The 15813-nt window shown below is 41.8% G+C and overlaps 1 protein-coding gene across 6 annotated transcripts in view; it reads left to right on the forward strand.

The window, feature by feature from the left end:
• actn1 (actinin, alpha 1) overlaps positions 1 to 15813 on the forward strand; it is a 204170-nt gene that overhangs the window by 110144 nt on the left and 78213 nt on the right. For all 6 annotated transcript variants that reach the window (XM_048537798.2, XM_048537802.2, XM_048537797.2 and 3 more), the window contains exons 4-5: positions 11615 to 11701; positions 14232 to 14319. In XM_048537798.2, the coding sequence (XP_048393755.1) occupies positions 11615 to 11701; positions 14232 to 14319 (175 nt within the window). The remainder of the gene's footprint in view (positions 1 to 11614; positions 11702 to 14231; positions 14320 to 15813) is intronic.

The raw sequence follows: 15813 nt of genomic DNA on the forward strand, positions 1-15813 counted from the left end.
ACACTTTTTTTGTTTGCAGATTTGGGCTCACAGCTTAAGGATATGGGGGAAGGCCATTTAGGACTGAGATGAAAGGAATTTCTTCAGCCAGATAGTGGTGAGCCGGTGGAATTCTGTGCCACACAAAACAGTTGAGGCCAAGATGTTTAACGTTTTCCAGGAGCTACATCTTGTTCTTGGGGCTAAAGGGATCAAAGGGTATGGGAGAAAGCAGGAATAGATTCACCCCTGATTATGTCGAAATGGTAGAGCAGGCTGAAAGGGATGAAAGGCCTACTCCTGTAATTTTTATGTTGCTATGAAGAACATGATTGACAGGCAGCGTACTGAGTTCAAATGTTGGTGATGTGAGCACAAACAGACTGATGGTTTTAACAGGGGAAAATTACTTTTGTTCCTGGCAGTTCTGTAGTAGGAGGTTAATGATCTGAGTCTGGCCTTTCTCTCGCAACAGGGGACTGAACAGCTAACTGTGCACCCGATCAGTGTCTCTGCAGAGCTACTGATTGACATTCTCCATAGCCAAGTAAACATTAGTGGTTTCGGTTTTGTTGTAGCAATAATTGAGGCTGCCCAGGCTCGCGAGCATTTTAGGAGCCAGCTTGACAGTAGCCCGTGGCAACAGCATGTGCTAAGTGAAAAGTAGGAATCACTGAGCTACTCTTGTTTTGTTCTTATTTTTGTTTTTACCCTTTGCTTGTGCAGGAGCTCTGTAACAATAGCATCTCACTGAGAAACACTGCATTGAAGTCCATCTGTCCGTGAGAAACAAATAAACATTGTCAGAAAATGTGACGGTGTATCCAATCAAGTGCAAATGATTTTTTAATGATGTGGTAAAATAGCGTGCCAAACAAAAACCTCTGGCATTTAACATATATTTTCGCAAGTGCGGTGTTGCATTGCTTTGGATTTCAATTATTTTTAAAGAATGTTTTTTAAAATTTAAACTTTAAAACTTAAGTATCTTGTTCTTTCTGATTTTCAGGCTCTTGATTTTAATTTTCTTTTCCTCTGTTCAGTGTTCTTTCTGCACAAGATTTCACATTTAATTAGTCTTGTGTGCTACATCAAATTCCACATTCTAGTCGCAGTTTGTTCTATTCACATAAAGTTCCTGATCCCCAGTAGAGGGCACTTTAATTTTTGGCTGTCTGACAATCACAAATTGCCGTATAAAAGCCCATTGTTTGGTTGTATAATGAATGGTGAGTACTGGTTGTATGCCATGAACTGCAAAACCCAGGCCACTGCTGTTCATTGGTGTAATCATAATTTTCTTGGAGGCTTTTTTTGTACTGTTGTGTACGTGGATATATGTCAGTGTCTGTCCATGTGTTTGTTTTCTTACAGGTATTTGATGAATAGGATTAACAAAATCAATTGGCTCAGGTTTTGACTGAAACAAAGTTTGTTTCCTGCTACAGTGTGCAACCATTGATGTCTCTCTTGAACAGACTGTTATCTATGATCAGATGTCTAATCGAACTGCTTAGTTTATTAATATCAATTTACAAAGGAAACAAGCCCAATTCATGATTAAAATTCATTGTGTATCACAGTGTATGTGTTTAATTAATAGCCATATATCTCAAAGGAAGGAAGCTAATGATTTATCATTCAACCTTTTCGTCAGGATATCAAGTGACTAACCTGCTCCCATCAGGTGAGCTAAATGGGAATCATTGTTCCCAGTGTGATTGAAGGGTGTATGCATTTTAAAAATGAAAATGAAAAGGAAAATTTGCTTTGATTACTATTGTACCACAATCATGTATTCCTCTAAATGGCATTCACATAAGGCATGGGTCACATGAACAAGTTAATGTCAGCATTGTCAATGATGCAAACACACGTGCATGCATCTACATGCTGCTTCCAAGAAAAATGGACGGTTGAGTGCGTCCTTTCCTGTTAACACCACACAGTGTTAAAGTTCATTACACTGTGGTCCTGGCTGCTTCCTAGATGTATGGTTGGCAGGTCGCAGTTGTTAGCATCTGCAAAGCTGTCATTTGGAATGCTGCTTGTACTTTTGGAAACATAAATGGAAACAGTGCCAAGTTACCAAATTACTGATGCTTTTGTAAGCCCAAAAATGGAAGCTGTTTGAACTCTTGAATCAATCTTCATGTTAGTCACCTGAAACAATTAATAATTTGAGCCAGGGTTATTCACTGATATGTTTCTTGCAGCCTTTTTAGTGTGTGGACTTTTCTCTTTATCCTTTCCACGTTGAGCTGTTTCCGAACTCTCTTTTTTTGCCTTTAAGCAAATTTATATTGCAGAGAATAATTATCAGTAGCTTTGAAAGTGACTGGCTGGGGTTATTCCTTTTCAGCATTTGTTTTTATTTGTGAGAGGTTTATTCTTCCTTCTTGCAAAGGTTTAATTGCATTTTTAAAAAAGAGCATATATTCCCCTGTTTTGAAGTTGCATATCAGGACTGTGTTACTTCAGGCTACATTAGTGCACTGCTGTTTTGCATTTATTTTTTCCTGCCTATGAGTTAGAGATTGATTCAGACTCCTTCCACCTCCCCCATATGTCACGTTTCCCTGTCCCTGTACTCCTTATACAGAGTGGACTTTAGTTCAAGTGTAGTTATTGATGGCCAGCAATGTCCAACCCATAGAGTGTGACATTTAGAACATTTAAAAAGTAGATCTAAAAGTAGTCCATTCCCAGTAACATCTGCAGAAAGTGATGATGATGCTTTTGAATTTAAAGAAATTCCAAATCTACTTTCAAATGAATAGGATTCATTCTTTATGTTCCTTCAGTAGTGCAACTGCTTAGTCTTATTATGACAGTGACTGTTCATTTCCTCATAGCTTCCAATTTTACTTGATAAGTTTTCAAAGTTAATAGGAAATTCTGAGAGTATGGGCAATTTGGAGCACTTGGATGTTCAATATAAATTTTACAGCAATTTTTAGTGGAGTTAATTTTGCTTTTATGAATTGTGAATGGTGGTTGGAGGTCAATAATCTTGTAGCAATGCAATTAACCTAGACAGAATCTATAGGGTTCGGAACAGTCATTTATATACTGTGAGAATTTAGCCCCTGGAGTGTATCCTCTTTCAGCCCAGGAGAGATGCAAATTTGTGGAGGTAAGATGCAGCAGCACTATGTATTATTTAGTTGATTTCCTGTTTCCATCTGATTTTAGTTGAGGGAAGAGAGGAGATTTCTGAACGTACCTATGTACTCTGCAGGCATCTGAGAATCAGCCAGGTAAAATAGTCTAGGGCATCAATATCAAGGTCGAATGTATAGTGAGCAAGTGATATACATACTCAAGATTGTATTAATTATGCTCTTACTTGATAGAAATGTGTGAACTTTGGCTGAAAGGTTTAGATTTGACGTGCTTTCTTGCAACCATCAGAGAAGTTATTGTGCTCGAGTTTGTCTCTCAATGTCCATAGAGCACACTTGCATTCTCATCCAGATGTGATGGATATGCAATTCATCATGCACCATGCATTCCAAAATAATTAACTCCAAATAAGCATTTTATTCCTGATTATATTATCTTCTGGAGTGTGTCAATTAGTTGCTCAGTATTAAAAATGTTGATTTTTGTGTGCAATTTAGGGAGTATATTTGCACTTTTGTTAAGTCCTTGTGAAAGAAACTGTAATATTTTGCAATGGAAATCTGCCGATTTGCATTACAACGAAGTTTAGTTTGAGCTGAGAGATTCATTATAAATGCAAAATGTAGAAAAGTCCAAACTGAAAAGGTAAAACCACTCAAACTCCTTGTGATAATTCAATGTTGGGATAGTGCAATCATAAAAACATATTTGAATAGCTGCATGGATTTAAGAGCATTCAGTGATAGTAGCATATAATTGACTGAGACCCACAGGTAATGATGCATTTGACAAACCGGCCGTGGAAATTGGAGACAGGACTAGACTTGGCTTGTCGATGTACAAACCCCTCTGTACTGATCATGATGAATTGAAGGAAAAGGCAGAGAAGTAAATATCAGTTGCACTCAATGTTCAAGTCATGTAGAGGTGACTTGCAGCAGAAGTTCTTTGGGAAAGTGTCTTCCCCAGTTAATATCACAGTAGCTCGTACGAATGACTCACTCAGCTGTCTAGGCATCAGATTTGTCTCTGTGCTGCTGTTGGAAGAGTCTGTGTGTCTGTTTCTGTTTCCGGGTTTAACAAAGGCTTTTTGTATCTAGTCATCGTCATTAGAACAAACAGAATTGGCTGGGGCCAGAATTGTATATTGATCACTTTACACCAAGAGCAATATATCTTAATGTAAAACCAAAGGACTGTGGGTGCTGGAGAGCTGAAACAAGGACAAAAAATTGCCGAGAACCTCAAACAGGTCTGGTAGCATCCACTGGAAGAAAACAGAGTTAGCATTTCGACTAGGATGATTTCATCAGCTCTGATGAAGTCACCGATTCAAACAAAACATTACTTTCTTTGCGTAGATGCCACCAGACCTGCTTGAGTTTCTCCAGCAATTTTTTTTTTTCTTTTTGTACAAATTTCATGGCAGGCTTCAGGTTAACAGTCAGTAAGTTGGCTTGGCAGCAAGTGTGCTGTGCTTGTTGAAGAATTTTAAAAGATTTTTGAAGTTTTTGCAAGCATTTAAGAAGTGTACAAGAATTTTTGAGTGCTTATAAAAGCTTTAAGAAGTTGAAAATTATTGAGGCACCAAGCTTCATAATGACTGCAAGAGGCGTGACTTTCAGTAATGTCAGGTCAGAAGACCTCTCCCTGCCAGGTCTTGGGAGTGGGCATTTAGTGCTGGAGCAATACTGGAGCTGGCAAGCAAGTGCATGTTGCAGCATAATGGACAAGACAAGAATGGACTGTTTTGGGCAGTCAGTAACATATACTGCCTGATAATAAAGTGTGAAGCTGGATGAACACAGCAGGCCAAGCAGCATCTCAGGAGCACAAAAGCTGACGTTTCGAGCCTAGACCCTTCATCAGAGCTCTGATGAAGGGTCTAGGCTCGAAACGTCAGCTTTTGTGCTCCTGAGATGCTGCTTGGCCTGCTGTGTTCATCCAGCTTCACACTTTATTATCTTGGATTCTCCAGCATCTGCAGTTCCCATTATCTCTGATTACAATATATACTGCAGCTGTACTGCTGAGAGGAAAATCCATGTCTATATGTGAAATTGAAGATGGGGATGTGTTGAAGAAACATGTAGCTCTGAAATGGTACACTACACTGCACTTATGGGTTGTTTGTTTGTTTGTTTGTGGGTTCAAACTGATCTTTCTTTTCAAAAGAGAAAGCAAGTTTGGAATTGATGTCACAAAAACTCATGGGCTGGAGCCAAGAAAGATAAGTAACTTTGACACTTAAGGGCCGTTTGGATGCTGGGAAAGAAGGATCACAGTGTTTTTGTTGTGAACAGATGAGCAGATGGTCTGAGCATCTATCCTGAGCCTCTTTGTTCAAGATGGTAGCCTGTGGTTGCAGACGGTGTGAATGAGAGGAGACAGATTCTGTTGTCAACCATTTACGTCAGCAGCTTGGCCTCAAAAAGCAACAAAATACCAACAGAAATGGTTCCCATTTATTTATGTTCTGCTAGACTTAATTGGCAATTGTTGTTCAGTTCATGCTGAAGAAATCCTGTGACTGTCAGGAATGGATGTTTTCAGTAGTTTTTTTTTGGTGACTAAGATGTCTTTGTGCTTCCTACCACCTCCCTTTCCCTTTCCTGAAGGTGCTGGCTCATGTTGGAATCTGGTTCCACGGAGACCAGTAAAACTCTGCAACCTTTCTCCTCCTCTTGTCCACGGTTTTGTTTTAAAATCAGTAAATGTAAACAAGCTGTTGGAGGGCATAACCAGACAGCTGAGCCCAGTCCTGTCGCCACCACCTGCTAGTTCACGTGGACACTGAGGCTCAATGGAGCTTAGTCAGGAGGAGGAATCCTGACTGCTTCCTCCTCTGTAACACTGCGGCATTTGGGGCTAATTATTCCAACAGTGTTGCAGTCAGTAAGCTTCAGTAAGATCAGGATCCAGTTTTACATGTGCAAGGTGACCAGGATATTGGAACATTTGCAGAGTGAAAATCCAGTTTGATGTCAAAGCTCATCATGGCATGAATGTAATTTTTTTTATTTGAATATGGACATCAGTAGCACATTCAGCACTTATTGCCTGTCATAATTGTCCTTGAAAGTGGTGGTGAGCTGCTTTCTCAAACTACTGCAGTCCGTGTGGTTTAGGTACATCCAGTGTTGTTAGAAAGTGCAAGGATTTGAATGAAGCAAAGGAAAACGTGGGTATTTCCAAGTCATGATGGTACGTGGGAACTTGTGATGGCAGTGTCCAAATGTACCTTCTGCGAGTGTCATTCTACATTGTAGAGGTTATATGTTTGGAAGGCACTATTAAAGAAGCCTTAAAAAGCTTCTGTAATGTATATTGTAGATATTAAACACCACTGCCACTATGCATTGCTGGTGGAATGATTGAATGTTTAAAATGCCGAGTTGAGTAGGTTGCTTTGCCTTGAATGGTATCGAACTTCTTGGGTTTTGAAGCTGTACTCATTCAGGCAAGAGTAGTGTATTCCATCACAGTCCTGACTTGAAATGTGAATAACTTTAGGGACTCCAGAGGCAATTTTATGCCACAGAGTTGACAGTCTCTAACCTACTGTTACACTGCAGTTAAATGACCACTTTATTTCAGCTTCTAGTCATTCCTAGGATTTTAATAGTGGAGAATTCGGCACAGCAATGCCTTTTGGACATCAAGGGGAGATGAGCAGGTTTCAGTACTGTTGGAAATGGCCAAGGCCTGTCACCTGAGTTGCACTAATGTTACTTGGCACTTAACAACACAAGAACCAAGTCTTGTTGCATATATATATGTGCTACTTTATTATCTGAGAATTCACAAATGTCAGCAAACACTCCATAATCATTCATCAACATCCCACGGGCTGACGTTATGTGGAGGGGAGGTCCGTCAAGCAGCTAAAGATAATGTAAGGAGCTCCTGCTGTGAGGAACTGCCCCACAATCATCTTGGACCGAGGTGACTGATCTCCTCCAACAACCACAACTGTCTCACTTTGTACTGAATTCAACTCCTCTAATTTTAGTTTTGTGAGGGCTTCTTGATGCTGCACTTGGTCAAATGCGGCCTTGATGTCAAAGGAGGTCACTTATACATCACTTCTTGAATTCGGCTCTTTATCCAAATTTGGGCCAAGGCTAAAATGAGGTCAGGCGCTGAGTGGCCCTGAGGGGACCCAGACTGAGCGTCACTGATTAGATTGTTCCTGCACCAGTGCCACTTGATCACACTGTTGAAAACATCTTCCATCTTTGCTGATGGTAGTAAGATGATCAATCTGTAACATTCATCTTAGAAAATAATACGCGAGAATATAGTGGATAGGACTAACTGAGGTCATGTCTATCATGAAGTAGATTCCGATATCAGTAGGTTAATAGATATTGATGGAAAGATGAGCCCAGCTGTGTACACGGTTTAATTTTTAATTTGAAAAAATGCTCTCTGCCATATTACTTTAAAAACAGGATGTTGGTGAGCAGGTGAGCGAGTGGGCAAATGCACAGTGGGGTCAGCTCAGCTCACTTGGCTGGATGGTTAGTTTGCAAAGCAGTGTGATGCCAACAGCATGGGTTCGAATCCCAACACCAGCTGAGATTCCCGTGAAGGACCATCCTCCTCAAACTCTCTCCTCACCTGATGTGTGTGGTGGTCCTTGGGTTAATTCACCACCTCCAATGAGAGACCAGCTATATGGTTTGGCAAGACTGTGCCAATCCATAGACATGGCTGGTGAAGTACACCGTGCGGTTATCCACTCTGGCAGCAGGCAGTGAAGCAGGGCAAGTATGTTGGCCTTCATAGCGAGGGCATTCCAGTACAGGAGCAGGCATGTCTTAGTGCAATCAGACAAGGTCTTGGTGAGACCACATCTAAAATATTGTGTCTCTTTTTGATAGTCTTATCTGAGGAAGAATTTTCTGGCTCTGAGGAGTGATTCCTGGGATGAAATGATATATGAAGAGAGATTAGCTCAGTTATGACAATATTCACTGCAGCTCAGAAGAATGAGGATGAATCTTACAGAAACCATTGAATTTCTAACCTGACTAGACAGGCTCAGCGGGACTGGGGAGTCCAGAACCAGGACCTCATGGTCTAAAGATACAGAAAACTATTTAGGATTGAGATGAAGAGAGGTTTCCTTGCCCAGAAAGTGGTGAGCGTGTGGAATTCACAGAGTAGTTGGAGTCAAAATATTGAATATTTTTTGAGAATAAGTTACTACTAGTTCTTGGGGCTAGAGGGTATGGGGAAAAAGCAGGAACAGGGTACAGAAGACCAAAGAACTGCAAATTGTTTGTTTTTGTTTGGTTTTTTTTTTAGAAAATTTGTTCCCGTATGCCGTCTGCCCTTCCACTTCTAGATGGAGTTGGTCATGTGTTTGGAATGTGCTGTCCAAGAATCTTTGAATTTCTACAGTGCATCTTGTAGATATTGCACAATGCCACTACAGAGCATCGCAGTCGGGGGAATGTATGCCAATCAAGTGGGCTACTTTGTCCTGGATGCTATCAAGCTTCTTGAGTGTTGTTTGGAGCTGCACTCATCCAGGCAAGTGGGGATTACTCCATCACATTCCTGACTTCCACCTTGTAGATGGTGGACAGGCTTTGGGGAGTCAGGAGGTGAGTTACTCCCCGCAGTATTTCCTGCCTCTGACCTACTCTTGTAGCCACTGTGTATATGTGGACAGTCCAGTTAAGTTTCTGATCAATGACAACTTGCAGGATGTTGATAGCGGGGATTCAGTGATGGTAACACCATTGAATGCCAAGGGGTGGTGATTAGGTTGTGTCTTATTGGTGATGGTCATAGCCTGGCATTTGTGTGGCGTGAATGTCACCTGCCACTTGTCAGCCCAAGCCTGCATATTGTCCAGATCTTGTTGCATTTGGACACGGACTGCTTCAATTTCTGAGGAGTCGCGAATTGTGCAATCAATGTTCAGCACCATCATCAGTGAACATCCCTACCTCTGACTTATGAGGGAGGGAAGATCATTTAATGAAGCAGCTAAAGATGGTTAGGCCTCGGACACTACCCTGAGGAACTCCTGCAGAGATGTCGTGGAGCTGATATGACTGATTTCCAACAACCTCAACCATCTTCCTTCATGTTTCAGGTGTGACTGTGACCACTGGAGAGTTTGCCTCCTGATATCTATCAATTCCAGTTTTGCCAGGGCTCCTTGATGCCACATTTGGTCAAATGCAGCCTTGATGTCAGGAGCTGTCACACTCACCTGCCCTCTGGAATTCAGCTGTTTTGTCTGTGTTTGAAACAAGGTTATAATAAGATCAGGAACTGTGTGGTCCTTGTGGGACCAAACTAGTCTTCGCTGAGCAGGTTATTGCTACGTAGGTGTTGCTTGATAGCACTGTTGATGACATTTTCCATCGCCTCACTAGACTGGGGCTGTACTTGGCTGTGTTTTATGTGGTAATTTTATACATTGCCAGGTAGATGCTAATGTTGTAACTGTACTGGAACAGCTTGGCTAGGGGAGCAGCAAGTTCTGGACCACAAGTCTTCTGTATTATTGCAGAATGTCGTCGGGGCCCAAAGCCGTTGCAGTATCCAATATCTCCAACCGTTTCTTGATATCACGTGGAGTGAATTGAGTTGGCTCAAGACTGGTGTCTGCAATGCTGGGGACCACTGGAGGAGACCGAGATGGATCATCCATTTGGCTGAAGATTGTTGCGAATGTTTTAGCCTCATCTTTTGCACTAATGTGTTGGGCTGTTCCATCATTGAGGATGGAGATATTTGTGGAGCCTCCTCTTCTAGTGAGTTGCTTAATCATCCACCACCATTCATGACTGGATGTGGCAGAGCTTAGATCTGATCCTTTGGTTGTGGGATCGCTTAGCTCTGGCTATCACTTGCTGCCTATGCTGTCCAGCATGCAAAGTAGCCCCGTTCGGTGGCTTCACCAGGTTGACAGCTCAACTTCAGGTATGTCTGATGCTGGCCCTGGCATGCCGTCCTGTACTCTCCATTGAACCAGGGTTGACCCCCTGGCTGGATGTTAGTGGTCGAGTGGGGGATATGCTGGCTCATGAGGCTACAGATTGTGCTGGGGTACAATTCTACTGCTATTGATGGCCCACAGCGCCTCATGGATGCCCAGTTTTGAGTTGCTAGATCTGTGTGAGGCCTGCCCCATTTAGCATGGTGGTGGTGCCACATAACACAGTGGAGGTTATTCTCAATGTGAAGGTGAGACTTCATCTCCACAAGGACTGTGGGGTGGTCACTCTTACCAATACTGTCATGGACAGATGCACCTGGCAGATGGGTAAGAAGGAGGTTAAGTAATTTCTTCCCCTCTTGTTGGCTCCCTCACCACCTGCCACAGACCCAGTCTAGCAGCTATGTCCTTTAGGACCCGACCAGCTCGATCAGTAATACTGCTGCTGAGCCTCTCTTGGTGGTGGATATTGAAATCCCCCGTCTAAAGTACATATTGTGCCCTTCCATCCTCAGTGCTTCCTCCAAGTGTTGCTCACCATGGAGGAGTGCCATACTGTTCCTTGACTCGTCTATGAGACTGCTGTCCCAATTTTGGCACTATCCCCCAGATGTTAGTGAGGAAGACTTTGACGTGTTGATCGGGTTGTTTCTGCTGTTGTCTTTTCCAGTCCCTAGGTCAATGATCTGTCCAGTTTCATTTCTTTGAGACTTTTGTAGCGACTGATACAACTGAGTGGCTTGCTACGCCATTTCAGAGGGCAATTGAGAGTCAACCACATTGCTGTGGTAGTCGACACATGTAGGCTGGACCAGGTGAGGATGGCAGATCTCCTTCCCTGAAGGACATTCGTGAACCAGATGGGTTTTTACAACAATCGACAAGGGTTTCATGGTCATTAGTAGATTCTTAATTCCAGGATTTTTTTGCCATGGTGGGATTTGAACCTGGGTCTGCAGAGCATTATCTGGGTCTCTGGATTAGTCTGGCAGTAATACCACTAGGCCATTGCCTTCCCTGCATGCTGGATTCTGAAAATAAGAAACAAATCATAAATTTCTGGAAAGACTCAGCAGGTCTGGCAGCACACCAGACCTGAAATGTTAACTCTGCTTTCTTTCTTCAACCTGCTAAGTTTTCCCAGAAATTTACGGTTTGTTACTTGATAGAATCGAATGATCAGCCGTGATCACATTGAATGTTGGAACAGGTATGAAGGGTGAAATAACCTACTCCCATCTTCTATTTTGTTTCTGTTTTAACTGTTTGAATTACTTCCGGTATAGCTTTTGATCTGTAGCCCTATTCTTCAAGGCACAGAAATGTGCAAATATGGGGTTAAACTTCTTTTTAAATGCACACCAGGATTGCACTTCGGGGTTTGACATTGGCATGCTTTTAGCTTGAATTTAAGAATCGTGTACTTGTTTGCCTCTGTCGGGAAATGGGTGTGACGCCTGATGCAAGGTTTTGGACAAAAATGTTTTGGGGAAATGAAAAACATTGTTTGAGACAATTTCTAAAAAAATGATTTTGTCTTTGCAGAAATTGTGGATGGAAATGCAAAGATGACACTTGGCATGATCTGGACAATCATCCTTCGATTTGCCATACAGGATATCTCTGTGGAAGGTAGGCAGGTTCAGTCCTCAAGCTATCCTTCAACCCTTCGGTATCCCACGGCAGCTTCCTTCTGTGGTTATGGTGTTGGCCCTCAAACATTTAAGCTTGTTCATCTTCTAAAAGCCTTAGCAATGCTTATCTTGACCAGGGATGAGCAGGTAACTTTTACAGGCCTGTGCTTAGAATACACCTAACTCACTATTTGTATAGTTAGGAGATGTGAAACATAATCAGCTCTATCCATGGTTACCAGTTAATTGCATTTGACTTAAGTACCTAGCTATTTTTCTCTCATTTCAGACAAAAATACATGTGACTCAGGGAAGCTTTTTCCTGATAAAATTATTATTTTCTCCTATCCCTCGCCATCAGGAGAATAAATAAATATTTCGCTTAATACCCACACAATCTTTGAGATAGAATGGATGGTGAGGAAAGTTATGGAACCTGATGGAGTGGTCCTAATTGAGTAACATCTAAGCATTTGGTACCTGTTGCTAATACAATTTGTTTTAAGTCTAACCTGAACCCTTTAAGTCAACTTGTTTGTATGTTTTAGGAACCTTGGATTTCTGACCCAGAGAGCAGGGGTACTACAGCTGCGCCAAAAGTCTAATATATCTGCCCTCACCTCTCACCAATTAGTTGCTGCTGCTCTTAAATACATTTAGAACAAGCACTTCTAGGCATTCACTTGACGTCGTATTCACAACACAAACAAAGAAGGTGTCTAGAAAGGAGTATTGCTGAACAGAGAAACACGTTGCCAGTGCGTTTCATCTTGTGCTTATCAGGGCTAATACAAAACCCAAATGTCACAACCAATCTCAACAGGTTTATACCACAAGAAAAATGTGTCTGGTTTGGTTGGGAAGCCCATTCTGACTGCCCTAAGCGTTGGCATGGAGAAAACATCCGGGAACTATCGCTTCCCCGAGCCCCCAGATAATTCAAAAAAATGCCACAAGGCTGGAACACATCCCTTTTGTTTGCAGAGAAGTGAATTCCCGTGTACACATGGGTGTCACAACTAGCGAGCCCAAATAAGCCTCATTGTGAGCCTCGCTTATAATGTAAAATTGGTTGGTGCAACTTTTAGCCCACAGAAGTTCAGTAATCAGGAGCTCAGAACCATACAGTTCCTTGTTGCTTTCTGCTTAGCAATGCCTCAGCCAATCAGAGCAGACTTCCCAATCAATTAGCATTCTCCTCTGCTGCAATTCCAACTATTGTGATCATTTGAAATTTGATAGTCTTGTGTTTGTATCCTGATGATTGCATAAAGAAAACGTTTAGCAATCTTTTCAGTCATATACAAGTACCCAGATTGTGCATGGATTTGTATTTCCAAGGCTCTGACATTAATTAGTGATAGGTCATGTGTAGAAATTTGCTTCAGTTGGGTTTGAAACAGTTCTATCCTTAATGCTATACTTACACCTTCTTCTCTTACGGTTCGCTTGAACAGGAGGGAAAACTGATCTGTTTTAGTAAACTGATTTATGATTGCTGCCAATGCTACCCGTTGACTGAACAAGAGAATGGTTGTTTTGAGCAACAGTGTTGACCCCCTCCTCCCCGCTCCCCTCACCCCAACATTCCCCACTGATTTAGTATCAAAATCAGGTACCTAGCCTGAATCTCCAAAAGTTAGGTAAAGGCCAGATGCATTTTGAAACTGAAATTGCCAATGGAAATGCGATTTTAACTGGGGCCGTTGAAATACATGAACGTTCAAGCACATTTTTCTCCTGTGGTATAAGCTGTTGTAATCATTTTGAAATTTGATGTTTTTCCTTGTCCTGATGACTGCAAGATGAGCACGTGTTTGGCAGCTTGCCTGTCAATTCAGCAGTACTCAAGTTCTGTATCTTTTTACTTGTTCATTTGTCCCAATGAGCCAGTGTAAGTGTTTATTCTCCCCTCGGACAAGAAGCTCACGTTACCTTTACCCACCCTGGCCCCTACCCAATCTAACTTCAACTGCTGAAGTAGTATTTGCTTCAACCGTCAACCCTGGAAGTGACTGTCACAGTCTCTCAACTTCCAATGTTTAGAAGCTTCCACTGCTTACAGGTTCTAATGCTGTTGTTCCAGGGTCCCTGAACAACTGGAAACATTCTGCTTCTATCTTTATTTCTCATCCTGTTGTTTATCAACCTTCTGTCGTATCTTCGTGCAATCCAAATGCTAATGAAACATATTTCTGTGTTCCAGACAGTTTCCTAAAACATCTTTATTGCATCCCTTCAGAAACCACGAATGTCCTTCCTAAATATAGTGCAAAGTACTCAACTGCAGTTTTAGAAATTTTATGGTATCTCACTATTATCAAATGGCTTTTGTATGCTGTTCCATGTAATGAAACCTATAATTCCATTAGGGCTTTTATGGCTTATCCATATAAGGTGCTGTCTTCAACACTTTGAAAGCTTGTGTGCCCAAGTACAGATCTATGCTCAGAACCAGCTGGTAAATGTTAGCCCTCTCATCTTACACAATGGTGCATGGTTCAAAAGCTTGCCTTTGGTTTTCACAGAGACCTCTGCAAAGGAAGGGCTCCTCCTATGGTGTCAACGCAAGACAGCTCCTTATAAGAATGTAAACATTCAGAACTTCCACATCAGGTAACCCAATTTAAAAAGGTCTTTCTTTGTTAAGACTTCACCTGGAATTTTAAACGCTGCCTGTGCCAGATGGTAATGCTATGTTACAGGTAAAGCCTCTGAACTAATTACATGTAATGTGAAACAATGGCGATCTCATTTTCGCACAGTCTTGCTTGCTGTCAATCACCGTTATGCAGCTCTCATCATAAACACTGAGGAACGTTGTGGGGACAATCCTAGTAGTCCAGGAATTTCTGAACAATTGTAGCTGAGTAACCTACTTCTGAAAAATGCTTGGTCACTAAGCTTGTTGCATTTAGTTTTGGGAACCTGCAGCAAAATTCATATGCTTGAATTCTTCTCTTCATGTGAAAAATGCAATCATGTCCTAAATATAATGTCTGCACAAACAACATGTGTATTTTCAACCCATTGTTGTGCTTAAGTCCTGGAATGCAACAGTGTCATACTTTCCTTCAAGGAGTCTTGCTCTGCCTGGCTCTAATATCCGAGTAAAGGCAGCAATTCCAGTAATGAAAGTAACATTTTGCAATGACGCAGCACTTCATAAAATGGTGTTTTTAAAGAGATGGGTTTTTTTATTGAGTTGAGCTGAAGTATCAAACCATGAGCACTTAAGTTGAACATGCGGCACACCACCAAACTCAGTCAACAGATTGACATCCATCAGCTTGAACTAAGAGTCATTTTTGTTATTCCTGTTGCTGATAATTTGCTTTTGCTGTCATCTCTCTGCCCAGCCATTGAGATAAGTGACCTCCTCCTGATCTGATACTGGGGGCATTCTGCAAGATCTGTCCACATTGACATACCATCACACTGAGAATAAAGATAGATGTTACTGAAATAACATCAAATGGCCCTTCTACATTGAATTGAATTGGGAATTCAAATTTATTACTTAGTTTTATTTCAGTATTATGTGTTAGGTCATCTTCCTCCTTGCTCCCTTGTGCACTTTGACTTAAGGCAGATCCTTAGCTCGCTGCTGCTGCTACATCCAGGGTATTTTTGGCCATGATGATTGACCATTGCCTTCCACTCTCAGGAGGAAGGCCTTGAGCATATCTCAGCCAGAATAAGAATTGAGCTCCGTGCTCTTGGCATCATTCTGCCAAGTGAGCTAACTAGCTGCTCTACTAAATGTTATTTCAATTGTAATGGTTTGAAATGGATCTTGATCACCTACGAGGTTGTTAAAAGATGGCTGGAGTATATGCTCACATGGTTCGTCGTGTCTAGCACCTCCTCTTCCCTGGCTTGTGCCGCACAGTGGATGATTGCTCACAGAAGCCACTCGGTTTGCTGTGTCCCTTGTCCGCTGTCTGCAAGAACGGCTCAGCTAGTCCCACCTCCCTGTGCTTGGCAACGTATTTTTCTCGTCAGGTGCTTGTTCAGTTCCCCTTTAGAAAGCCATGATTAAGTCTGCTTCCCCACACACACTAAAGCAGTGCTTCAAATACTGCATTTCACCCCATTAAACAATTCCTT

Source organism: Stegostoma tigrinum, chromosome 10 (assembly GCF_030684315.1).
Source record: "Stegostoma tigrinum isolate sSteTig4 chromosome 10, sSteTig4.hap1, whole genome shotgun sequence".
NCBI lineage: Eukaryota > Metazoa > Chordata > Chondrichthyes > Orectolobiformes > Stegostomatidae > Stegostoma > Stegostoma tigrinum.